Raw genomic sequence first — 27,999 nt, 5'->3', positions numbered from 1 at the left:
GATGCCTTAGCCGGAGAGGCACTGAACCACCTGGGGGAGGTTGATGTAAAAATGGAGGAAAAACGATAAGCAGCGTTTCGAAGGCATTCTCGGGATATAACCATTATTTGGTAAGCTTGTTTTTCATGTTTTATGAACATGAGAAAGGCTTTGGTAACTGTATGATCTCATTACGCGGAGAGGCAGCTGCTGTATGCTGGTGCTTTTTTTTTTTTTACTGTATGAAAGCTACTGCAGCCGCAGCCTGTTTCACCCTCTCTTCGGCGGACGTGTTAACGTGTTAACATGCAGTTGGAGCAGGTTCTGTTGATTTTGGTGCGGCCGAAATGAAAAACAGCCTCGGAGATCTGCTTCACTTGCTGCTGCGCCCGGTCTTGGTTGCTTGCGCGCTTAAGCAGCAGGACGGGGGCTTTAACTGGAGTACCTGCTAGGCTTTGAATAGCTCATCTTCCGGGGGCCTTGCTTTAGATTTGGTCAGATATATATAATAAAAATATCGAAGGTTTCAAGAATGTGTACGAGCTACCAAATGCACGGTGCTGTGAATCGTGCCTCTAATATGAATATATAAAAATGGTATGTTAAATTATAGTACTATTTTAGGCAGTTTTCATATTGGTATACAGTATGTACAGTATTGTACATTAATACTAGAGTGCTGCTGATTGCTGTATGTACTTACTAATTTGAAACCTCTGTAAAACCCATGTATTTTGGTGATAGTGGTATTAATAATGGTACATTAAATGGATACTGTTTTACAGGTTATTATTTTCTGGTTGATTAGACTAAGTAACAGAAGACAGGAATTGCACGATCATGTACTTTATATATATATAATCTCATGCAGGAATGTGAATAAATCATTCCAGTTTACTGAACATTCCTTATTTTGATTGTGATAAACAGTTAAACTTATCAAGGTCAATATACAAGTGACAGTGGCTGACGTTTCCTTGCATATTTGAAATGTACTTCATCATCTGTATTGGGTGGTTATAATTTACACTGAGTTGCCACTTAGCCTAGGTCAGCTTGAAACTAATAAACTGCTAGGACCTGAGGATATTTTCACGAAAATGTCAAATCATGTCATCGTAAAGGGCATAAGCTTTAACTGGACAGACGTAAGCAGTGGAGTGCACCAGGGATGTGTCCGAGGTCTCTCCCTCTTCCTGATCTGTGTCAGTGATTTCGTTTCTGCTACAGTTGACAGACCTGCTTAGCATAGTGGGAAAGGCATTGGATTCATCACTGACTGGCTGTGGATTCACATCTCTGCTTGAATCGTGTATTCTAGAGTGAGGTACGTTACCCCAGTAGTTGTTGCAGTCTCCCCGGCTGTATGAGGGACCAGGGTGAGGTCTGGGGGGTACATCTGTGAGGAACGAGTATGCCTGAACCAGGGGCAGAGTCACATGCTCTCTGGTCCACGTAACACTACAGAACCAGGATGAGTTCTGTCCCAATGAACCACTGTGGCTCTGTTATGTACAGTATCTGGACCTTGTTCATATTTGGGATACCAACCAAAAGTGCAGATAATACAAAAATTGATCCAAATAGGTCTGGACAACGGCTTGTCTTCTGTAGACATTTTTCAAGTGAAATGTAATGCTGATGAGTGCAAAATGATTTGCGCAGGAAGTAGAAACACACCCTAAATGGTTGATTCTGAGCTTCAGGCTGCTGTGCATGAAAGAGATCTGGACTTTTTGGAAGACTCATCTGTGTCCTACAGTATGTCTTTCTATTAAGACAATACTGACAGGGAAATAGAAAGTATAAAAAGTGTGGAATTTGAATCAAAACTATACAAAGAGAGTATTATGTTCAGATATTGTTATCATACCATAAAAGTATATTGATGCTTTAGAAAGAGTTCAAAGAGTGCCAACAAGAATAAATTCCGAAGGAAATTTAGTTTTTACAGTTTCAGAGGACTGTCATCCCGGTATATGAAAAGGAGATAAATATCTTAAATGGAGAACAAAGGAGATTGACAGGAGAATTGATGTATGATTTGTATATAGTATATACAGTTGTATATAAACTACCAAGTGGGTTGAATTATAAGATCCTAAGGTGTGCAGATAAGTGAACCCAGGGAAGTATTTCACTGTCAGGATTGAACAAGCAAGAACTTTTCTTATGTTTTTGAGTTAATCTCAGTTGGAAAGCTGGTTGTGAAGGATTTCGTCACGAGGCATGTGCTGGCCCTGGAGCTCCTCTGTTGAAGTTCCCAGCTGCAGTGCGGGGGAAGTGACTGTAGGGCAGGACTGTGCTCTCCACAGCTGGGACAGGGTTACTGCGCTTGGCGAGGAAGTGCTTTCAATTTCTATTTCCCACTGTGACGTATTCTGCAAAAGGTTATTTCTTTAATTTGGTCATTCACAACAGCGGTGATCAGTGCTCTGTGTGCATTTCTATGTAATGAACTGCTTAATAATGTATTTGTTATAGAGGAGAGAACATAACTAAGGTCTTTGTTCTCCCTAGATGAATTCAAATGTTCCATGCTTGCTCTGTACCTGTATCCATTAACTCCAGTGAAAATGGTTTGAATAAAGGCAGGTCTAGCACTGTAACTACTGTAACTGTATAGAACATGTTTTTATTCTTTAAAGTGCTTTTCTGCTGTGTTGGGATTTTTAAATGAAAGGAAGCCAAATTATCCATCATTTTTTACTATTTTATTTTAGCACATCTTTTTTTCTGTCTTTGTCCTTTGGACTGATGCCACATCTGTATTTTGTTGGTCTGTGATTCAGAATTTGGCTGTTTTTGGCAACAATTGTGGTTATAGTCAGGTATGTTGCTGTGTATGTTACAACACATTATTCTAAAGTGAAAAATGGAAATCAAGGTTGGGAGATTCACTGTATATTCATCAGTTCTGGTTTTGTCCCCAAGTTATCTTATCATGCCTTTTCTGTAGGTCACTCGAGCTTTAGGGTGTATGCTCTGACAAAAAGGTATAATTCTCTGAATGTCACATATTATGATATAACACTTGGAAATTCCTGGGCCAGTACAGTAGGTTGTGTCACATTTCTTTCGAGATCAGTCTTCTTGTACTGTCACCACAGAAGCCATTCAGGGGGTCGGATGTGAAGTGCAGAGACCCACCTGTGGATCCTGGAGGTACAGTAGCTCGGTGGCCACCAGTTCTTAGTGAAATCTGGAAGCAGGTCAAGGAAAGTGCAATATGCCAAAGATACAGGCCGATGAATAGTATTTAGAAAGAATAGGATTCATTCTAAATAGGATAGTAAGCCTGTTAGATTGCTTCAACGGGTTTCAGTCACAGAACCAGGGGACATGATGAAGACAGTCCTGTGAAGTCCTTTAGCTCAAAGCAAGATGGGGAACACTGCTCTGTTAGTTGGAATTGATTGCTATTGAAAGTGAGTCAAACTTGTTCCTCTGAGAGACCAAAAAATGACCAGGTAAGGAACACAATCAGAGACCAGGGGAAATCAGTTGTTTTTGCTTCTTATTGTTCAGTATTATTTGGAAATGTTTATCATTTACTTTACATTTGAAATACTTGCTTATTTACTAGACCAGTACCCAGGTTTATGTACGGTGTACGGTTTCTTTACTACCTGTGCTGTGAATCAATTTTCTGAAGTTGTCTGTTTCACTGAATTTGTGGATTTTCTTCAAATGGAATTTGAGATCAAAGCCTTGTCTACCAGTGTTTCATTGAAATAGTCAAGGTCATTTTTTGTGAAAATGTCTTTTTTTCCTGAGTGTGTTTGTTTTTAGAAGGGGAGGGAGTATTCTTAAACCCAACTTCTTTTTCATCATCTGTCTTTTCCTACTTTACAAGATGAATTCATCCATATTTCCCAGTATTATTGATAATACTAGCCTGGTAAGAATCCATTAGCCCTTTACTGTATCTGCTACAGATCCATCCTTCTCTAATTAAACAGCTGAAATCCTGCAAAGCTGTTAATAGTGAAGGTTGTACAATTACACAGGATTCCATTTTATGTTTTGTTTACATACAGTAACGCTTCAGATCAAAATGGCTTTGGGGATCAGAAAACCTGCACAAATACTAAAATAGAACATTAATGTTTATATGTGGTCTAAAAAGGGTTGAAATATTTTAAAAACATCCTACCTACTGTAGGAGTATTTTAATTTTTGTTAATGCCCTAGTGGCAAGCACAGTGGGGATCACAAGAGGCTTGGAAAACTAATGTTCTACAGATCATGAGGTTTAAGTGTTGGGGGTAAAAAAAAGTTTAACATTGACATAGAAAATTCCAAAAATATTTGCTCTGCATCCAGATATTTAAAAAGGGATTTATCTTATTACTAGTTTGTCTTTATTAAAAATGAATGCTTCCTAAAAAGGCGTTGTATCTCACAGGAAGGCTGAGTAGGCGAGATCAGATGATGTAATTGACCATTTCGGCCAAAATGTCTTCTTACAGTATTGTGATGACCACATGAGTGTCAGTTGTGACCACTCTGTGTGTCCAATGGGCTTCTGTGCTGGTTTTTGCAATAAGATTTACCGTGATAATTTTTTAATCATAAAGTGAATCTGAGGGGAGAAGCTACTGCAGGTTGCACTTCTGTGCTGTGTTCCTAGGTCTGCTTCATCTCCTGTTCTTTACACTCTAGACAATGTGGAAATGTTTTTTTTTTTACTCTAAGCTGCAGGTCTCCAAACCCTGTCTAGGATCAAGGATGAAAACCTCCCAGACCAGGTTTGGAGATCTGTGACTTAGAAGATCTGAAAGACACAAATACGAAAAAAAAAACGTGGTCAATGAGAATTGAAGGATTTTTTTACCAGGTTATCTTTACATTACTTGATCTAAAAAAATCCATTCTTAATTGATCACTTAAATCAGAATGGTTGCTTACATTTTTCTAAGTCATCCGAGACACTGATTTTAAAGTATACCTACTGTATAAAACCTTCTGGATCGGGGCTTCCCAGGAGCAGAGCTGGAGACTGCTGATCTAATTCTTGGGTATACAGTCCTGGCCCTGAAGGGTCAAGGTTTTTCTTGTTTTAAATCTGCCTGTGTCTATAAATGTAATTAGAAATAACCATTTGCTTAGATGAACTACTTAAACACTGTTTGCAGGTCTCTATTAGTCAAGCAGTTAAGAGACTGACACTGGTTCATTTACCCTCGGCAATCTGTGGTGTGATTTATCACATCTGGCAGATTCCATGCATTATGTCATCCAACATAACATTTTGCTTCATGTTTATTTCTTACTATTATGACCGTTATGACATATCTTCAGCATCTCATTTTTATGTGAATTGTCAACACCAGAATCATTTCACAGGATGGGTTATCCTGGCAGGGTGAGAGGCGTCCTCGCATGGGCTCGTAGATTACGCTGAAGGGAGTGGCTGTCTGCGTGTGCAGAGCCACTGTGAGAGAAGACCACACTGGGAAACCCTCCCGTTGTGTTTTATTTGCAGACATAATTTGTCTGCAATCCTGTATGATTGGTGTCTCTCCATCCCATAAGACCCCAGGTTTGATTTGATTGATGTTGTAACTGCCAGGCATGTTAGCCATTCCCAGGGTAGAAGGAACACAGGAAGTAGCCCAGTGGGCTTATGGGAAGTGTAGTTCATCTCAGCAATGGTTCTGTTTCCCACTGACAAATACCAGCCAATTTTCTTAACCTAATCTATAATGGTTAAACTGCACGTCTAGGCAACTAGGGTAAATTGGCCTTCAGGCTGGCTGCTAAGTTCTGACTGAAATTGTTTGCAAACCGTGATTCCTTATCACAAAACAGCTATAATAGTAATAGCTTCATTATTTAAGTTTTTCTCTTATCTTTATTTTATAGCCTTGTATACTTATATGTTTACTCTTAAAAAAAAGTGATTTTTACAATTTTAATTGCAGGTTGGAAGTGAAGTTTTGAAAATATGGATGGCCGAAATTAGTAAGTATGCTCGCTGAAGTCTTAGTGAAGTCCAATTTAAAATGTTTGGGGAGGAGAATAAAATGGAAAAGTCAAAAGACAAAAAAAGCTTTTGAAAATTACAGTCTGGGTTAGGAAAGCTCCAGTGTATTCAGATCACTTGGGTATGAGGTATTGGTGCAGATAATGTGCCCCCATGTCATATTTACATTTATATTTCTTAATTGTACTGTATTTTTACAATGTGCTCTACATGTATCCAATCCCTGAAGAGGTCCTAATTTCACGATCATTTTCTATTTGTATTTGAACACATTCGTTGCCGTATTCAGCAGTGTAAAATGCATCATGCTGTTAACTGAAACTGATCAACGGATACACTTTAAAATGTTGTTTGAACGAACTTAAAAAAAACATTTGATGAAAGATATTGTATTTCTCCTGTAAAATGAGAAGAGAGGGTTTGGAAAATAAATCTTCAAGTTCGTTTTTTTTCCGGCTTAACTGGAATCGATCCAGCGTGTTACTGATATCTTTTCACCTGCGCCATTGTAGTGGGTATTCCCGTGAGCAGTATGACCGGTTCATACAAAGCCAAGATACCTCTGTTGTGAACAAGTTCCAGCAGAAATACTGGAGAACTAAGCAGACGCTGATTAAAGTGACGGGGAAAAAGGAAGACGAACATGTTGTTGCCTCTGATGCAGACCTTGATGCTAAACTGGAGGTGAGTCCGCAGCAAGAGCCTATTCAAGAGTTTTCTCCTACGGAATAATTTGAGATTAAATGTTCTTCACGTATTTTGCTTGTGATATTGAACTATTTATTCACAGATTTTTAATACAAACTATATAGTAAAAAACACTGTGCAATTTTAAAATTTAATTTAAAAAATATACTAAAATATAATTTAAATGTGATAAATTCATAATGGGAAAAAGAGAATGTTCAGAAAACAATCCCGATGCAGTAATTGCTGCACAGAACAATTAGCTGTGTGATACTTAATGTTCTTAATATGTTTGTTCTATTTTTTTTTCATCTTTTACCGTCAAAGTAGTTTAACCTGTGTTTGAGTAGGTAGTCAAATTGAAATAATGGTTTACAGAGGTCCCCTTCAAAATGTTCAGAACAAAATAGTTTGATACTGTATGTAACTGAACAACATTAAAATGTTTTGATTTATTTACTATCAAGATCTATTTCAGTTTCTTTGTTAAAATAATTCTTGGACTAATAAACATGATACAATCCATAAGAACATGAGAGGAGGGCATTCGGAAAGTCTTAATTATGTATTAAATACACCTCCTGACATTCCTCTTGACCATGTTTCATGTTTTGCTGCTGCTTCAGCAGGAGTTCATGTGGTGTTTTTTATCCATTCACATGCAGCTGAACTTCCTGACTTTCCAATGTTCTGCTGGAAGGCTTTTAAAGCCAGTCAAATCTTGGTTACAACGTATCGATACAAAAGAAGCACCAAGCATTAAGGTCTTGGTCCCTCCCTCAGTATGATATCTGACTTGAGTCCTTGTGCAGGGTATATCAGAGCTAAAGGGTTTTGTATTTTTCGATAGGTGTTTCACTCAATCCAAAGAACGTGTATGGAATTATTGAAAGTCATAGAGCAATATCAGAGGAGAATTTGCTGTAAGTATTTTACAGGCGCTTCCCATTGTGGCTCCAGGAAGGCGTAAGATTGAAACTTTTTCATGAACTCATGAAACCTTTTGTTCAGCCAGTTTTCATGGACACGTGACAGATGTGCCTCACAGCTCCTGTGTGAGTGGGAGATTTCTCCCCATTTCCACATGGGTTTCTTCAGCCGTTTCAGTTTCCACCCACGAGCCAATGACATGCTGTCCAGGTTAACTGGTGTATCTACATTGCCACCTACAGTGCTCAGGCCATTGTGTGTGCCCGGTGATAGACTGGCATTCCAACCAGGGTGCAGTTCTGCCCCCCGCCGTGTGTCCTTGCCTGCCAGGCAGGGCTCTAGCTCAACACAGTCCTCTGAGGCTACCAACGTCAGTGAAAGGGAATGAATGTGTTACAGGAAAGGTATAGAGGTGTTCGATTGATCACACCTTGAATAAAATATTTAGCTGTCCTTAATCTGAATATTTTTATTTGTTGCTCAAAATCACTGAAGGTGCCATTTTCAGCAAACAGGTCAGTGAAAGCAGCTGTTTCTGGGAGTAATGAGCATTCATACCCAGGAGCCTGAGTAATATCAGCTTTTCGCTTCACAACAACTTGAAGTTTTTGATCCACCCATCCATTTTCTAACCGCTTCTTCACATTCAGGGTCACGGGCGAGCTGGAGCCTATCCCAGCAAGCAACGGGCCCAAGGCAGGACACATCCTGGACGGGATGTCAGTCCATCACAGGGCAGACACACACACTCACACCAGGACCAATTTTCCCAGAAGCCAGTTAACTTACCAGTATGTTTTTGGACTGTGGGAGGAAACCCATGCTAACATACAAACTCCACACAGAGACTAACCCAGGTTCCAGAACTGAACCCAGGGCCCCAGTGCTATGAGGCAGCAATGCTAACTACTGCACCACTGTGCCGCCATCGTCTGAAAATACAGAATGAATCTCAGTGGTGTCTATTTTGCAGTTAGAATTGAAAAAAGAAACTCACATTTTTGTCACAGTACACCAGCTTCAGTGTATTTGGAATTTCCAAGCAACAGCAAAGATTGCAAAATCTGTTTAGTCTTTACAGCTGTTGGGAAAAAAAAATCTGTACATTTTTTCAAGTTGCTAGTTAAGCCTACAAGTGATGTGCACTTGCTTGTTTGATTTTTAAGTGCAATGAAAATGGAGACTGGCTTACCATCTCATATTCTTTTTGCCAGTTTTATCTCAGGAAGAGAATGAACTGGGACGTTTTCTTAGATCACAGGGCTCACAAGACAAAACCCGAGCAGGTAAAATCATGCAGGCTACTGGAAAGGCACTCTGTTTCTCCTCTCAGCAGAGGTGAGTTCCTGGTTTCAAGTGCAGACCAGTCTGTTTATTCTGAATAGTCTTTGTTTAAAAAAACTTAAAAAACAATATAAAGTATAGTATGTTTCTTATATCATTATGACTGCCTTAAATTAAAAAATGTAATGCTGCCATGTCTTTTAATTATGTTAAGAAGATAACCAAGCATAACTGCAGTTTTAGTGTTCCACCCTCTCACCATAAGACCAGCAGCCATATCACTCTGCAACTCACAGCTGGCAGCCCACTGGAGCTCAGCAGGTGTGAGCCTGGTCAGTACCTGGATGGGAGACCTGCTGGGAAAAACTAAGGTTGCTGCTGAAAAGAGGTGTTAGTGGGGCCAGCAGGGGGCGTTCACCCTGCGGTCCATGTGGGTCCTAATGCACCAGTATAGTGACGGGGACACTATACTGTAAACAGGTGCCATCCTTCAGATGAGACGTAAAACCGATATCCTGACTCTCTGTGGTCATTTAAACTCTCAGGGCGTTTCTCGAAAAGAGTAGGGGTGTAACCCCGGCGTCCTGGCCAAATTTTCCATTGGCCCTTACCAATCATGGCCTCCTAATAATCCCCATCTATGAATTGGCTTCATTACTCTGCTCTCCCCCCCACTAATAGCTAATGTGTGGTGAGCGTTCTGGTGCACTATGGCTGCTGTCGCATCATCCAGGTAGGGCTGCACATTGGTGGTGGTGGAGGGGATCCCCATTACCTGTAAAGCGCTATGAGTGGAGTGTCCAGAAAAGCACTATATAAGTGTAAGCAATTATTAATTATTATTATTAATTAAGACCAGCATTAATTATTAATTAAACTCAGGAATGTTTGGGGTTTCTGCCTTTACTCGGGAACTAATCAGGAGTGTCCAACAGGCTCATTGTTTTCATTGGTGGTAACTGTTCAGACCTTAATGTTGCAAATGTGGGCAATTAATAATTCAAATTCTAATGCCGTTTTCAGGAAGGTTTTAAGTGGTACTCAAACTGTGTTGGAAATACTTACAGAATAGTAATTCATGAAGGTCCGTCATTGTCCCGCTCCTCTGTTGGAGAGCTCTCCCTGAACATCCCAGAGTGCACACAGCCCTCTTGACTTGCTGACACATGCTTAATATTTTGCTGTCGCTGTTACCCGCTTCAGTTTAAATGTAGTTTCCTGAACATGTCAGCCATGGCAGCGCGTGTACAATTATATTTTTATTTTTTATTTATGTACCCTAAAGGCTGGCTTTGCGTACCCCCTTGTGCCGACTGTACCAGGAAGTGGAGACATTCAGGTACAGAGCCATCTCTGACACTTGGCTGACCGTGAACAGGATGGAGCAATCGAGGACGGAGTATCGTGGGGCTCTGCTTTGGATGAAAGATGTTTCCCAGGAGCTCGATCCAGATACATTCAAGCAGATGGAAAAATTCCGCAAGGTATGCACACTGCATGTTATGTCGATGGTTAAATAGGTTGCCATCCCTTTCATACCTTTTCTTTGTGATTGTGTCCATGCAAAGTCTGTTCCCTGCATCATCAGAGGTCACGTCTTGGTATTAGTGATTCTGGGAAAAACTGAGAGGTGCGGTCTCTATACAACAAGCATTCACTCTACCAGTGATGTGTTGCTGTTGTTTCTTCTTCCCACTAGAGGGTGCAAGCTGTACATCAGACAAAAGAAATTCTCATTTTAATGTGTGAGAGATTCACTATCAGACTGTGCTATTGGAGAATAAGGGCTCCCCCATCAATCCTAACATCTGTACACGGTAACCTTTTCAGCTCTGGTTTCATTCCAAGGATTGCATTCATTGTCCTACAATAAAGGTTATTATTTATTAAATATGCATGAGGCTCTTAGCTTCATCTGAATGAGACCTTGATGTTTAAACAGGTCTTTTCTTTGCTTTTTATTTTGAATAGATCCATAAGCACAGAGTGTCGTATATGGTTGTGTAAGAACCAGCTGATTTCTATTCATCATCATCAGTTTAGAATACTACCGTTGAAAGGCCACGTAATGAGATGGCTGTTGTGGAGATGAGCACATTGTTCACGTTGTGATGGCCCGGTCTGTCTTTATGTGTATAACACAATTGTTTATTTATTAGGTTATGGGATGCCTGATGCACTGTTTTAAGAGATTTAGGCATTTTAGAATAATTGTAGGAGAGAGCTCTGGATACACTTCTAACAGTTTTCAGCTGCATTGAACCACAGCCAGTCCTGTATTCCAGATGTTTTTGGGAGGAGATTCTGGTGTATTCCTTGCTATTTCAGAGAAAAAAGGAAATAGGCACAATTTAGTCTCATTTAGAATTGTTTCAGTTAAACATGGCGCATTAAAAATATGACTAATAGTTATTATTAATCATAACACATTTATGGAATGGTTACATTAGTGAGAAGCTTTACTTATGCTATTTGTAACTAATGCATTGTCTATAATTCAAGCACTTAAATCTCCTTCTGATTTAGCTTAACAAATGTAAGTGGCATGTACAGTATATATTTCTCCTGGAGCTAATTGTAGAAGGATACATATAAGAAACCGCTTACATGCAATGTGTTTTAAATGCATGTAACTCTGGACAGAGTTGAATTCTTCATGACATTTTAACCTTTCTTTGAATAAGACCATCTCAGCACTGATTCAAGCATTTCTGTTTCCAGACTGTGGAACAACTGGAGGTGTCATGGATGTGCGATACAGGCAGTTTTTATGATTACTGACCTGTTAGTTTAGGGTTTTCCTAGAAGATGAGAAGTAATACCACTCTTCAGAATATTTCATACCTTAAGAGCTGGCCTCTGTGGAGTTGTACAAGTAAATAGTACTCTCAAACACTTCAAACACTGTATTTGTGAAATGGTTTTCTTGCCATGCTTTTTATTTGAAAATAGCAGATAACCTAAAGTTAGCAATAACTTTAGGTTAGCAATAACCTAAAGTCACGCTTAAGGTTTTTAGGAAGGTACAACAGGTTGTTAAAATTAGATTTACACGTCTTCTCTTGAAGTTCTATATATATATATTATTTCTGGTCTCAGAGAAATGCAGGAGAGAGTTTAAAGCATTGAAGCCATTTAGGCTTGAACAAAGGAGCCAACATGGGGAATTGATACAAATATTTTAAATCCTGAAAGGTATTGATGAAGTCAACCCTGTGGACCAATATCGAAATAAGAACAGAAGCAGAAATCAACAGAGAGTGTTCATTGAGGAATGAAAAGAGCAAGCACTTATTCATACAAAGGATTGGGTGCATCTTGAACAAGATTCCTTCAAGAATTCACTTAAAAGTGATACCTGGATCTAAACCACAGATCTACTGACTAAATGAGTTACAGCAAAAATGGCCTCCTGTCATTTGTCACCTTTTTTATGTTCTTACAAATGAAAGACTTAAAGTTCGTTGTTCTTGTCGCTTTGCTCACACATTCAATCTATCGATTCTATTTTACATATGTTTCTGTAACATCCGTTATTTTTGTCTTTAAGGTTCAAGCTCAGGTCCGACTCTCTAAAACAAGCTTTGACAAGTTAAAGAATGACGTGTGCCAGAAGGTGGATCTCCTTGGTGCAAGTCGCTGTAACCTCCTTTCTCACGTGCTAACAATGTATCAGGTACACAAGAGAAAACCTTAAGACATTGCTTTCATTGTTGTCCCTACGGATACCTCTACGAGCAAATGAAATAACTTCTTAAATTGTATTCAAACCATAAAGGAAGACCTCAATATTGAAAAATGTAATATTCATATCTACAACCTGGTATAGTTTTTAAATGCTACTAATAAAGTATACATGTCTATTTCTTTGTCATAGCAGTTCAAGAGTGTCCTCATCTCTGACAAGGTTTATATCCATCATGTCTGACAGCCTTTCCACTGTGATTTCACCATGACAGTGGATCATGAGAGACTTTTGTCCCTACTGTTCAGTGTTAGTAGAATCAAAGTACAGGCATACAGGCTCTTAGAATGCTTTCTCATTATGTTTTTTAAGAAGGAAAGAAACAAAACTAAAAAACTGTGAAAATAGAAAAAAGTCTTTAGTCAGATTAAAGTCAGTTTTCCTTGAAAGCTGTGATTAAAAGTGGCAAATTGTCAAGGCAAAGAAGCCTATGGATGTTGTAATGTGGATTATAAGGTGGTTTGAGACCAGTGAGTGCCTGGTTGATGTCGATTGCAGCCATTCTTTTTTTCTTTACATAATGATTTAAACTGGTTTAAAATGGTTTTGTGTAAAAAGGATCAATATTGCCAGTAATCAAAAGATGCCCTCATATGTCAGTCATATAGAATACAATGACCGATTTGAGACGTACCCGTACAACATTTCGTAGAATACTCTGCTTCACTGGGTTGTAATACCAGTATTGGCAGAGGTATCGGCGTGTTTTTCTATTGTTGCTGTTATATAAAAATGATGCTTTATAGATTCCATTCTTCCATGTTTCTTCCAGTTAATGTAAATCTTGCATTTTAAATATTTAAAATACATTTTTATCCATCTTGAACTTTTTTTTCCCCCTTTTGCAGACCACACTTCTTCACTTCTGGGAGAAAACGTCCCACACCATGGCAGCCATCCATGAAAGTTTCAAGGGCTATCAGCCTTATGAATTCACAACGCTAAAGGTAAGCTTCTATTTAGTAAGAACATAACAGGCATGTTGAAGTGGTCTTTGTGCCTGTGAGAGACGAATCGATTTAATTTTCAGTGTAACTATTTTCTCCTGTTTTCCACAGGCTTAGTCTGTGACTTACACCTTCCACTTTTAGGTCTTCAGAGTTTCCCCTGTCCTTGTGTGCTCTTTTGACAAGATATGAGCTTTGTTCGTTTTATTTTTTTACCATTTGTTGAATTCATTGTCACATTATTACATTATAGTAGTTGATTAAGGAACAGAATTCATTTTAGAAATTCTAGACATTTATTTACTCTTTATAGTCCATGCAAATATATATTTAAGATTGCAATGTGGTTATTTCAGTGAACTAATAGGGGGAAGGAGTGTCCACAGTATCTGAGAGATGTAGACTAAGGCTTGAAAATCGTATGTGACCATATGTTTTAGTGTTAATATGTGGCAGCAGTCTCTTGCCCTACATTCTGTACACAAAAATGTACAGAATTTTTCATTTGTCTTTTACCTTATTTTTAATTTCTGTACTGTATAAACTAATCAAAGTATAAAGTAATTTAAATTGGCAATATTAAAACCTCTGTAATATTTTCAGAGTGCATGTTTATTAGCTTTTATAACATTTAATGATTGTATAGTGAGATTGCATTTTGTTATGTAATACCATGTGTACTGTATGTGAAAATGTCTGGGTGGCAATCAAAGTCTATATGTTAAGGTATAATGTTTCTCGGTTTAGTACAGTGTACATGTACAATACAAAGGTATAGTAATGCTTCACATTAAAGCAAGTGAAGTTCGCATGTGTGGAGAGATGCAAGTGTAACGGGGTATGATTTTGAGGATGAGGTTAAAGGTCATGAATAGAATGGCAGTGACATAAGGACATAAGTGTTGCATCTTGGATGTTCTAAATAAAATCTTGTTGAAAACCCATTGCCAGCTTGCAGTGATATAAATAGTACTGTAAAGTGCGTTATAAGTCTTACATAATGCAAGATGTAGTTAATATACCAGTACAATCACAGTACAGAACTAAAAAGTAAAAGGGAGACAATGTTGAGGAAGTTTTACTTTAAGTCACTAAAGTGGAAACTGGAGCAATTCATCCAAAATACAGTATTTGGGATAATGTAAAAATACATAAATGAAATTATGTCACCAAAATACATATACAAAATACTTTGCAAATCACAGAATAACAATAATAAACCACAAAATAGTAATAAGTTTTAGTGAGATGCACGGGCTGCCAAACACAATAGCATTTCAAGAGACTATGTAGATGACTGTCAGTTTGTGGACTTTTCTAAATCAGTTAATATTGTTCTTATAAGCCATAAATATATCCTGGTATTTTAGAAGTAAAATTTGGCTGATTCTGTTTGAGCAGATTCCAATGCATGCCTCTTTGACCTTGAAAAAGTCTAGATTAAACATTGTAACCATACCCCATATGCTGAAAGCAATGGTTTTCATTATTTGCTGTGCATAACTCCCATGCTGAGAAAATCTGTTTCCTTGATTAAGCAAGGATATGGAACACAGTGAGAACTCCTTGTTGGTAGCTAATATTAAAATAAACCGTATTAAAGTCTGGTAGTCCGTCAAGCATGGTTTGTGTAATGATTGCAAACAGTCACAAAATGAGATTACTGCATACTGTGTTAGTGTAATTACACTAACTTCTGTTAGCTACCTGGTCTGTGTACAAGCACCACAGATGCATCGGAAATCAGTTACAGAGCACCATCTGAGGCAGAAGCATGACAACCAACAGTACGTAATTGTATCTTCCGTTTAAACATAAAGTTTCATGAAGAACTGCAAAGGAGAAATGTCTTAAAAAAACTGAAGGAAGTAAATAGCTGCATTGATGAGTATATCACTGCATTGATTGCTTGGCTGCTGTAAATACTGTATCAGGTATGGAATAACCTAATAGTTTGCTTTATATTTTTTAAATAGATGAAGAAACGTTTTCCAAACATAGACTGGTTTTGTCATGTTTATCATCACAGGATAATCTGTAACAGTGCATAAAGTGCACTGCACCAGTGACAAAAGTGACGTTACCCTCCTGTGAAATCTAGACAGTGTAAATCTCTGTCATAGGTGGGGACCCAGTCTTTTCAAGTGGTGACCTGATCTGTTGTCTGGGGATCAGAGCTGTGCTCAGAGCCCATAAACACCTGGGACTGAATCCTAGCAGGCACAGGCAGAGCTGCATTTACAGTATCACATCTGGACATTAATTAATGAAACAAGTCATAGGTTTATTCCATGCTGAAAAGAGAAGAAAGAAAACACAACGTTTCAGCTGACCCGAAGAAGGCCCCACAGCCAAAACGTTGTGTTTTCTTCTCTTTTCAGCAGGGAATAAACCTATTACTTGTTCCTTTGCAGCCTATGCATGCTGACGCAGCTACCCACCTGATTAACTAATGTATTTCCATTTGTAAATTTATCATCATAAAGAGCATGTTTTAAAGCATGTACTACAGAGAAACAGTCAGTTTTTTGTCCATTTGACATCTTTTTTTACTGTATTTAGAAAATGAAAGTTATTTTGGAAGTAATGGTTTTTGTCCAACTTAAAGGAGTAGTGTGTTTCTAATTTTTATGGCATTTTAATATTTTTCTGACAGGAATATATAAATCAACTTGATTGATTAGAAATGAATCTTTATTAGTGAAGCTGGTTGACTGAAATCATTCTAATGTTATTGAAGAATTACAAACTAAAATTCTTGCAATGTTCAGTGATTGTATACTGCACTCATTGCAAATGCTCAGCCTCTCTCTGTGCAGTTCCACTATCACTGGAGAAGATGATTAAATGAAAATAAAGTCTACCTCAGAGGATCCTGCTCCAGGGAACCAGCACACCTGCTGGTCTCGGTTCCACCACATCACACAATTGAATTATTGAACTCCTGCGCAATTTGACGTTTGTCTAATATGTTAAAAAATAAAGTATACATTAGGCAGTATTTCTTAGTCACTTGTGTGAAGACACAAATGGGGAGAATACAGCGTTATTACTGTATGAATAATTTATCCACTTTTTTATGTGTTAAAGGTGATGTGATATGCTTTTGCTGTTGAAAGAAGAGATTTATTGTATTAAGATGGCCAGGAAAATTAAATCAGGCAATCAGTTGTTTCTAAAAGAAACCTGTTTAGCACCAAATAAAAATATGTATTTTGTTTGTATCTGCCTCCACACTGTAAAAGCTTTCATCTATTGTATAACTGCAACTAGCTTCCCCACACAGGAGCCATGAATATTGCAAGGCACTTGTGAGCTCATGATGAATACTGTGACTCAGCGGGAGCTCTTGTTTTGACTCATAGACTGCAGCGCTTTCTCCAGAGTAATATACAGCACACAGCCTGTGTGTTGCACCCATTCCTGAAATCAGGTCTGTGCTGCACACAGGATGTTGGCAGTTTTTCTGCTTCCTCCTGTGCGGAATATTCTGTCACTCTGAGATGAGGATGAGAAAGAAGCTTGAAATAAAAAAACACACAACGGAATACTCCCCCCGCCCATCACATGAATCGTTGCATTGTGTTAAAAAGCCATGCCAAAGGGCTGAAGTACTTTTGAAATAATGGGCATCTGTTGCTGTGGTAAACCGGGATATAAAATATGCATGACCTCAAGCATTGAATGTTTTTTCGGTTATCCTCCTCTGGGATTTGACAGAGGGAGAATCCTGAAAGATATTAACCCCAGTTTCTCAAACCAGGTTTTAGGTACTTGGACTCTGTGCCAGATGCATTCAGTGAGCTCAAAGGGAGGGCATTTGGAGGAAAGGAAACTGCATTAAATGTAGAAAGACGCTTTATGTATGTTACCAAGATGAATACTGGAAGTAGATTGCACATTCACAAAACAGTTTTAAATGCCCAGTCTGTCTTTTACATTATCAGCATAGCATCCTGTTGCAGAACTAGCATGCAGCTATTTACAGTGTTTTTAGAAAAGTCTAACCAACTGATGGATGTGCATATGACCTAATGTATTTTAGATATTCAATATAACAATGAAAGGAAATTGTATTTAGTAAATGTCCTTAACAAATACAACCATTATACCTGTAAGGCTAAAGATATTTTAAAAATTCTTTAAAAATATACTAAATAAGTTAAAATAATTCACTTATACTGTACATACAGTAAATGTTTACCTTCTGTCTACCTATTTATTATTCTTTTATCGGTTCAGCTCTTACATTGTACTATAATTATACATTTAGGTATAGTAAAATTATAATATGCATTTAGGTATTGTAAAATTATGCAGTTATTATGCTAACAATCTTTGTTAAGCAAGCTTAGCAGTGACATAGAGGAGGTTCAGCACAAATTGGAGGATACTGTATGTGCAGCCTGGAGGATACAGCCAGCTATTGACATGGTGTAGGCTTGAAGCCGTATTATCTAGATCATAGAGTCTAACCTTTGGGAACGCTCCGGATCCCCAAAACAGTTTATATTTCTGTATTAAATCAATGTATTATTGTATTTTGTTCCTAAAGGCCATCCATCATCACTAAAGACTCACTAAAGTGAAAAACAAAGCACAAGTGTGTTTTGAAAGAATTGTCATAGTTGCTATTGGGAGGGTGACAATTTTCACAATCAATTTGGACAGAATGCTGCCGAACAGACAAGAGTAATCTTGCGAAACTCCACAGCCTCACCACAGTCTCACCACGTGTTTTTGAGTCCCGGTATCATGCTGACGTGGGCCTCACCTGAGCTAAACTGCCAGTTTTCCCTGGTCCCCAGGGAAGGGAAAGCAGCTGGCTCTCTCTGGAAACCTGTTTTGTAAACCGTCTGACCAAAGTGTGACCTTTGGATTGCGCCTTTTAATGGGTAAAATAAAAGAGGCGAAGTGGAAATGCATTCCGTGTGACTCATCCTTTTCTGCCTTTATGACTGTAAGAGCCTGCAAGACCCTGTGAATAAACTGACGGATCAGGGAGCGAAGAAGAAGAGCAGGAGGAGGATCAAGGGGAAGAAGGACAGCAGGGAGAAGTCACCTGACGTGGATGAGCAGTGAGTCCAGCAGGGCTGCTCTTCCCCCCTAAGCGTGTGTCTGACATGAATATTGCATTGGCTTTTCATGAAGTACCTGGATAAAGAAGCCAGTCATTACTGTCATGTTTTACACCGCAATTAACCAAATATGGGCACCGTGTACAGTATTTTGTATGTTAAAAAATGATCAGTTTTACACCCATTACACTTCCAGTGTTACACCCATTACACTTCCAGTGTTAGGCTTACTGAAATTGACCATTGTGGAAAAACATTAAAATGTGTTGCTTCTTTAAGAGTACAACTACCGATATGAAATCACCCAGGTGTCTGAGGGTTTTTTTTTCTGTCACTTGCTGTTTTACTGGTGCTTCTATCCCCCTGTGAGCTAAGACTTATATAGTCTCTGCTTAAGAGAAACGCTGGTTCGACTTTAGCAGCTTAGTTGGCAACAACCACGGCCAAAGACAAAAAATGTCCCACCATGGTGAAGGTGCTTCATTTTCAGTTTTCAATCTCAAGTAAATCCTGGAGGTTTTTGTTCATACTCTCCTCTCCCAGAACTACTGTAGGTATTTTAATACCTTTTCATCCACATGGGATGGTTTATGGCTTTTACAGTATTCTCTTTGTATATTTTGAACATTAAAACAAAAAAAGTACTTGTCTTCATTACAGTACTTGAAATAGAGAAACACGGGCCTAGACAGTACTGGAATGGCAGACCTTCTAGGAAGACCAGGGTGCTGCTGTAAGTAGTGTTGTAGGTAGTAAGCAAACCCTCCTCCCCTTAGAGTCTGGCACGCAGCACTGTGTGAAATGCTGTCATATAGGCCTGGAGCAACTGTGGATCTTATCTGGTTATCGGACAGTCTGTGATATTGTAGCATTTCCTTGCTGAGCTTAAAGTATACTCGGTGCCTGTGTGTTAGGAAACACTACAATTTTGCAGAAACCATTTTATTAGTACAATATGTCATTCACATTATATTGCATATTTATCTCCTTTTTCCATAATCGTTTTTGAATGATGTTTATATAACTATTTTATTGTTTCTTTAGGCTCATTTCATTAGACAGTGAAAAGCACAAAGAGGAATCAAGCCATACAGGTAATTCCACTTATTAAAACACTGTTTCCCCTTTAAGTAAAATAAAAAATGTGTGTTTTTTAACTGTTTAATTACATCAAATATTTTTGGGGTTTCAAGGCTGAAATTCTCTGAGTTTGTGAAACACCTTGGTGCAGGGTATCATAAAATAGGATGTGTGATAGCTGGGGTCAGAGTAAAACAGACAAGGGCAAGATTGACAAGAGCCCTGTCACAGCTAGGGAGCTAAATGGTTTACCAATCTCAAAACAAACCTCTCTCGAAATCCAGTCTCTCCCTGGATTTCCTCCACAAAACTCTTTCAAACAACTCACAGCCTCTCTGTTTCAAAAGTTGTCTGGGCCCCACAGTTGGTCACTACCTTGTCCCTTCCCTGTGGCGGATTGCACTACAGAGGATCTGTCCTCTGTTCCCAGATGGCAGACTGACCAGCAGGTGGAAGCCTGAGCTTCCTGCTTTTTTAAATGTCACCTGATCAATTATCTTGCAGCAACTGGTCAGGTGACTGAGGGCACCAGCTCATTCCACAGCGTTCTGGGAAATGTGGTCCAGACTAGAATCTTTATCTTACCACAGAGTAATGTTCCCCAAACCAAATCACTGCACGTCTTCACAAAGAGACATTTTGTTTCGCATAAATTCCAATGAACTAACAATATTGCCAGATCTAACGATTTTCATCGCTCATTTGTAATTTTTTATTTCTACCCGATAGAGCTGCTATTGGGTGTGGAGTATTTGTTTGTGCTCTTTTTCCATTACAGTACATTCTGCATCTCTACACCACAGTGGGGAAGGCTTCTCACCAGGCTTTGAAGAGGAGAATTTAAGTGGAAACCAAAATACAGGTGAGTGAACACTTTTCTTTATTATAAAGATCAGCAGTAGCAAGTCGCAGTAGCAGTAGATACCGTGGGGTGCACAGTTTTCAATAAGACATTCCTTTTGAAACATGTATTGTATTAAGCTTCAAAAAGAGCCCCACAACAACACATAATGCTATTTGCTAAATTAACGATATACTGTATCTGTAAATAGCAGTTCAGTCCGATTTATTTCAGCATACATCTCCTGTTTCCTGAGAGTCTTTAAAGTTCAGATAGTGAGGTATCTGTAAGAAATAATATAAAATTCCCTGCCACATACAGTACTTCCCACATAAAAACGCAATGTGGAGGCTGCAACATGAATTAGGTAGGTCATACAACCTTGTTATCTGGTCTGTGGATTGTTAAATAATTAAAGACTTTCTCAGGTTTTTACAGCTTTTATGTGGATTGTAATTGTAAGAGAATATACATGATAATTCACTCCCTGAATAATTCCTTTCCACTTGATTATAATGGCATGTGACCACTCCAATCCTTCTTTAGCTAGGTTAGAATGTCTTGGTCAATATGAATGCATTGAGTCTGCTCACTTGCTTACGTAGCTCATATTGTAAGTAGGTCCCCTATAAATGTACTTTACTGTGTGAAATTAAACTGGATAGATTTAATATACAGGACAAAGCACCCTTTTATTTTTGTTCTGTTTTGTGTTTTGTTCCTTTTTGCTAACCCATTGATTTGTGAAATCAAGGCAAACGGATTCTCTTTCTGTGAATCTGGGAAGAACCCCATTGACTTTTAGTGTTGTGTTCCTATACAGTATATTCTTATAGATCACAGCTTTCTGTGCTCCAGTATGTGCCATGTAATATGTGAATCTCCAGAATATGCGGAGTAACATAGTAGTACCTTGTCATTTATATGGATTGGTTTGACGGTTTGAGGTGTTTCCCTGAGGTGTTTTTTGCTTACGTCCTAAGGTCCTTCAGCAGACATGAGTATCTCTCAGTGATAGGGATCATCTTTATGGACTGTGCTGTGCTAAAGGGGTTACAGTATATACTGTATATCGAGTGAAGTACGCACATATTGGTCTGTATTTTATTTCTGCTAGTCAGACATGTCCGGCCAAACAGCCTTCGAAAAGTGTTGTGTGTTTAAAGCAGTCCGTATTGTCGTTTCAGCCCATCACGATCTGCTCTCAAGCCTTCCCGAGCTGGAGGGAAGTGAGAAGGACGAAATGGCCTTACTGAGCGAGATCCTGAACAGCACTTCTATGGAAGAGGGGGGTTTCAGTCAGGAGTGGCAGGCGGCCTTTGGAGAAGAGACCCTTGTGAACAGTGGTGCTCAGCCAGCCGCTGGAGAGCCAGTGCAGGAGGCGTCTTCATCGGGCTTCCTTCCTTCTCAGCTCCTGGACCAGAATCTGAACAATCTCCAGTCTTCCTTTGCTGGTAGGTTCACGAGGAATCTGAGGATGCTGTATCGCTCGCCAGTTCCAATTTCTCCTCTAGAAAAGTCCTTCAGAGTTTATTTTCCCGACATTCTGAAACTGTTCGCCTGGGGCGTACAGTGAAGACGGTGTGATGTAGTCTTTTGACTATGTTGCAAAATCTTTGTTAAAAAAATTTGCAATTAGTTAAAACAGTCATTTGAAAACCACATTCCACTGTATTAACATGATAAAGTAATAAAATATTAACATCCTATTTAGGAGCATTTCAAGGAGCATTCAAATTATCCAAGCACAAAAAGTAGAATAAATTTAACATCTAAGTCATTTAACAGTATCCTTGACCTTGCTGAAGAAGAAATGTATATTTTAGCATTATGGAAATATTTTACTTGGTTTTCAGATTGGGCCATGAGTAACCGCCAGCCGGCAACCCAAGCATTCGAACAGTCTGGATCTGACCAGAACATTAGCAGGCCCTCGGTGAAAGGTACTCCAGTTATGTACTTTCAGTCTGAACACTTCTCCAGACTTGATCTGATTGGGAACATGTCGTATGATACTTGAAGGAGTGTTTAGCAACGTAGCAGTTTAAATTTAAATATCCATGTGCTCTGTTGTGAGTGGCTGAACCGCTATTAAATGGGTGGCGTATCATAGATTTAAAGGGAAAGTGCAATAAAAGGCAGCACTTCTTTACCCAGGGGGCTGTGGGATTCTGGAACAAGCTGTCAGCGGTGTGGTTGAAGGTGGTACCCTGGCTTCTTTCAAGAAACAGCTAGATAGGATCACTGAATCAATCAGCTGCTCATCACCAAGTGGGCTAGGTGGACAGAGAGGCCTCCTCTCGCTTGTGAACTTTGCATTCTGATAAAAAAAAATCAAACAATTGAGTAAACGCAGTCCTTCTATTGTGTAAGAGTGCTGAATTTATTTTCATCTTTCATCTAAATAAATTAAAGAAACCACCACCGATTATTTACTTGACTGCACTTGCATAAAAACCTGAAAACTATATAAAAAATGTGTACACTAACTTCAAACAGCTACTTGTAGATTAACACAAGGCTGAATTGTATTTCCGTTTCATAAAACCAACTTACTAAATGTACTTAATAGAAAAGGTTTTTTTGATAATTGTTAAATTCCTCTGCAGAATGGTACATCAAGTCACCTAACACTCGTTATAGACTATATCATTTTTTTTATTTTTGTATCATCCATTGTTTGGCATTTCAACAATCCCGAGGAGTATTATATTATATATTATATAAGTATTCTCTAAGCCCAAGAATTTATGGGCCTGCTTTCGGCTTCTCTTCCTTGTATGGACAAGTATGAACACCAGGACTGTACCCGAGTCCTTCAGGGGGGCACTGCTGCACTGCCTGTCTATTTCACTATGGCACCTTCTGAGTATTTTCATCCTGGAATTAACAGCTGTAGTTTCTGTAATCAGTGTACTGTAATGTAAAAACCACCCTTTCCTTCCTTCTCTGTTTATAGACACCCCACAGCCAGCTAAGGACCTGTCGGCTTGGTTCAACTTGTTTGCTGATTTGGATCCGTTATCCAACCCAGACGCCGTTGGAAAAACGGATAAAGAGCACGAACTGCTCAATGCTTGACCCTGCAATTATTTCACTTGCTTTTTTCCCCACATACGACAAGTTCATGGTGAGAGTCTCCATTTTTGCCTTGCCACTAAAAATACTGCTATAGCTAAAACGTGTGTTACTGTATCATTTGTTCACATTATTTGTTCAACTTGTTATATAAACTGTAAATATTTTGAGAAAAGGGCAGATTTGCAATCTCCATGTAAGAATATTTACTTGCTAAATGGGAAATACAGTATGGCCTTTTTTCTGATCAAGAATTATGCTTCTTATTGTAAACATCAATTTAACACCCTAACATTACATTTCAAAGTTATCCAGAGGTGATCATTTCCCTGTGTTGATTTCATAATATTGCATCTTAACAAATCTTGCTTGATAGTAATTGGTTGAAATATGTCAATGAATAGTTGCCTACCTCAGATAATTAGACCATTTTAATATCTGTAGTATTAGGTTTTAAAACAAAAGAATGTAAAATATAAGCAAACGTATCCAGAATGTTTGTAAATGTCACACTCTGGGACAAACATCCTGGAAGAAATGAATGATTGCCAATTTTTCTTCACTTCAGTATCCATATCCACTGTTGTTCCTGAAGAGTGAACTGACTCCTCTGATCAATTTAAATGATCATCCCTTCTCAAAAATGTTTTACAGTACCCCAGTCTCAAAATATTTTAATCACCATTCCAGAATGACTGGGTGTTACTGTATGAATCTTCTCTGCAGTGTCTCTAAATGTTGTTTCCTGCCACATGCACATTTGTACTAGTGTTGCAAAACTGAGTGTGCTATCTTTGACAATCCATCACTGCATGAATAGTTCACATGGAAAATAAACTGGCTTATTTCATTCATTGTATTCACATAATATCAGAATATATGCAGTGATGAGAATGACTAGAATTAGAAGCTTTCAGAATTTTATAATACACATTTGCAGTGTCCATGTGGAAGTCTGTTTTGTTCAGTTATAGATGATGTATTCACATCATTAAAGTGAATATTTTTAATCAAAACTCAAACTGAAAAATTAGGTGAAAGAAGTTAAATGTTAACAGAAAAATGCAAAGAAAAATAAAAAACTATAATATGTTGAATGCATAAGTATTCCTCCCATTGGTTAATACTTGTGGAAGCACCTTTGGCAGCAATAACAGCTGCAAATCCTTCTGGATATGTCTGCCAATTTTGCACGCAGGGATGGTGCAATTTTCACCCATTCTTCTTTGCAGACTTGAGGGTCATTGATTAACAGTGGTTTTCAAGCCTAGATATAAATTTTCTATTGAACTCAAGTCCGGATTGTGACTGTGACACTCAGTGACATTCACTTTTTTCTTGTTAACCATTCTAATATAGCTTTGTGTAACTGTCCAGCTGCAAAATTAACTTTCTTTCCATTAGCACACTTAAGCAGGTTTTACTCTAAGATGTTTTTTCCCTTTAGTCTTGACAAACTTCCCAAGCCCTGCAGATAAGAGTTAGTCCCATGACACAATGCTGCCGTCAGTATGTTTGACTGTAAGGATAGTACTGATGTGCTATACTGAGTTTGGTGCGGATGTAAGACTAATTTCACCTTTACTGACCATAAAAACCTTTATCACATAATAGCAGTGTTACTTAAATGCTTTTTTGCAAACTGCACATGGGATTTGAGATGGAGTCTAGCTATGTGATGTTATTGACTCGTGCACATTTTGTCCCACCAAACTCTGTAGTCTAACCAGCTTCCTGTTTACCCAGCTGTTCAGTTTGGAGGGACAGCCTGACCCTAAAGTTGATGACACATCTTACCACCAAGTAACTACCTATTAATGATTGACATCACCATGTCCGAAGGCATATTCATTGTCTTTGAAAATGTGGATACACTTCTCCTGATCTGTGCCTTTTTGCGACTTTTAACCCCAAGCTTTTTTGAAAGCTCATTAGCCTTTGGGATTGAATCTTTGCAAGTCATTCCCTAATTTGTGAGACCTTACAGAGGCTGGTATAATAATTATGAAATAACATGAGTCAGAGATGAAGGCGATCCAAGTACTGTAATAAAAGTGTTTTCTCAAAGTAATTCTGTGAATTCAGGTTTAATGTTCCCCCATATTGTATATGTAAACTTGAGAATTCAAATTTTGATTAAACAAGATTGTAAAAGGTTTGTAATCCAACTAATTGGGACATTATTAGCAGAGGTTAATACTTTTGCAAGGTGCTCTTAAAAAAACTGTAATACTTGGTGCTCAAATTTTTCTACAGTATGGTCATTTAAAAGACAACCTCACCAAAAAAATCTATTAAATATGACCCTTTCAGAGCACTGACACTGTACTTGAGAACATTTTGTCAGTCTTTTATATATTTTGAATGATAACACTGTTCTCTTCAAGATAATCCAGAGTGAAGGAAAATGAGCAGTCACCATTACTATCCTTCTCCGTTCTGCTGCTTCTATAGACTAATAAACTCAAGCATTCCTGGGTTTAAAATTTTTACCCATTTGTTAGCTCATGACACATCATCTCTCAAAACTTCTGACCATTGAAAATTTTCTAAATATTGTTTCCAAGATTGTACCATCATAAAAATAATATCCTGGCTAGAATAATGTATGTTCTTATCCCTTTATAAATACTGTAAGTGTATAAGTGAGCTCAAAGCTTTAACATATTTAAATCTCCCTTTTAGGATGAATTAGGCAGGTATGCTATTGGGTCTTTCTTGTCAAGGTATTGTTTGTATTCTGGATGTATATTATGAAGATTTGGGTATTTTTTAATAAATGATATTAATTTAATTGGAATGTTTCTGTACTGAAAACCGTACAACTAAGTGCCGTTAATTAATACTTTCACTTTCAAAGTTTTTTCAGTTTTCATTTTTTTTTTCAGTTTTAAAAATTGTTATAATAATTTTAAAAAATGTATTCTTTAAATTTGCAGGGGATAAGGGGCCTTTTTATCAATTGTAAAATATTTATTTTGTAGTTGTAGGTTGTATTGCTGTGATTATGAAAACTCATGACTGAATGTTTCTGTTAAAGGTTATTTGCGGAGATTCTAGCAGTAAAGATTCTAGCAAAGGAACTTTCATAGATGATATTAGGATTATTATCAGGATCCTTTAGTTTAAAAATATTGAATTGAAGAATACCATATGACTACCATATGATTCATGAAGAAAATGAATATGGATTATTTTAAAACTGAAAGCCTGCTTGAATTTGACTGTCCTTGACATGGGCCATACAGAACTGGGCTGTATGCCTATAGGCATGTATAATCTCAACATGTACAGTGCTAAAAATCAGCATAGTAGCATCTGTTGCTAATTAGGATTTTTAGACCACTTACATTTCTGAAAAGTTGTATTTTCCTGAGAAAAATGAATGTCTGATTTGCCCGTATGTTAATGACAAATTAAGTTGCTATTTAACGTTGTCTATATTGCTCTGATTGCCAGTAATTGTGATTATTTAGGCTTTCTGAGTTAATCAAACACATGCATTTTAAGTCTCTATTCATGAAAGAATATGACATTTAATTTTAATGAGCAGCAAGATATTTAACAGTTTTTAATCATGTAAACAACACCAGAAAATGCATTGTACTTACCTTGTATATTTTCAGTTGCCTTTTTTAAAACCGCTGTAATACACTTGATTAGAATTGGCCTGTAACTAAACTTTTAATTTCTTTTTTTAAAAGCGCTTTGTAACGTGCATATTGAAATGTTAGTAGAATACTGCAGAGTAAAATAATACCTTACGTCAATAAATATCTTCCAGTGAACTGCGTTAACCAGATTTGTTTATTGTGACGAATGTAGAGTGACAAGGCCAGGTAAGACCGCCAGGACCGGCGCGGCATTCAGAGGCGAGAGCAGTGGCAATGAGCATCTGTTACGGTCTAGGATTTCAGCGGCACCTGTGGGGAACTGGTCTCCCTCTCTACGTAAGCAAGTGATACCAGATAAGTCTTCGGCGGTCACTGTGGACCAGTAATGTCACGGGCGTGACAGATCTTTACAACCTCATTTGAGAGCAAGATAAATCTCTTAAGTGAAGGATTTAGGAACTCGAGAACTACTGTATCACATTGCTGCGGATAGTGGTTCTTTTCCTAACCTTTGGCCAAACACTCAACCTGAAATTCCGGAGCTTTTAGCAGATAAAAACACACGGAGATGAAGAAAACTGAGGTCCCCACCTTGGGAGGGACAGCTAGAAACACCAAGAGCTCCCCTGGTCTTAAACTTAAATGAAGACCAATCCTAACTTCCACCTAAACCCTGAGTTTGTCCTAAACCTATGCTCAACCCAAACTGAAGCTTGAACTATAGGCCTATAAATCCAACACTAGCCA

The 27,999-nt window shown here is 38.2% G+C and overlaps 1 protein-coding gene across 1 annotated transcript; it reads left to right on the top strand.

Moving 5' to 3' along the window:
- ica1 (islet cell autoantigen 1) lies at positions 1-27,422 on the top strand. Its single transcript, XM_088929686.1, has 14 exons — positions 1-110; positions 5,907-5,946; positions 6,481-6,652; positions 7,506-7,578; positions 8,800-8,923; positions 10,155-10,353; positions 12,420-12,545; positions 13,463-13,561; positions 18,527-18,639; positions 19,684-19,733; positions 20,498-20,581; positions 21,748-22,014; positions 22,417-22,503; positions 23,520-27,422. Exons 2-14 carry the CDS (start codon positions 5,930-5,932, stop codon positions 23,639-23,641), a joined length of 1,533 nt encoding a protein of 510 aa, XP_088785812.1. The 5' UTR covers positions 1-110; positions 5,907-5,929; the 3' UTR covers positions 23,642-27,422.
- Positions 27,423-27,999: the final 577 nt, after the last annotated feature.

Source organism: Atractosteus spatula, chromosome 12 (genome assembly GCF_055471065.1).
Source record: "Atractosteus spatula isolate fAtrSpa1 chromosome 12, fAtrSpa1.hap1, whole genome shotgun sequence".
Taxonomy (NCBI): Eukaryota; Metazoa; Chordata; class Actinopteri; order Semionotiformes; family Lepisosteidae; genus Atractosteus; species Atractosteus spatula.
Note: the sequence above shows the minus strand (reverse complement) of the source record. Positions and strands in the feature narration are given on the sequence as shown.

Coding starts and splice junctions, on each gene's coding strand:
- ica1 (XM_088929686.1), top strand. Junction 20,582..21,747: donor AAGTGGAAACCAAAATACAG/GTGAGTGAACAC, acceptor TTGTCGTTTCAG/CCCATCACGATCTGCTCTCA. Junction 22,015..22,416: donor TCTCCAGTCTTCCTTTGCTG/GTAGGTTCACGA, acceptor CTTGGTTTTCAG/ATTGGGCCATGAGTAACCGC.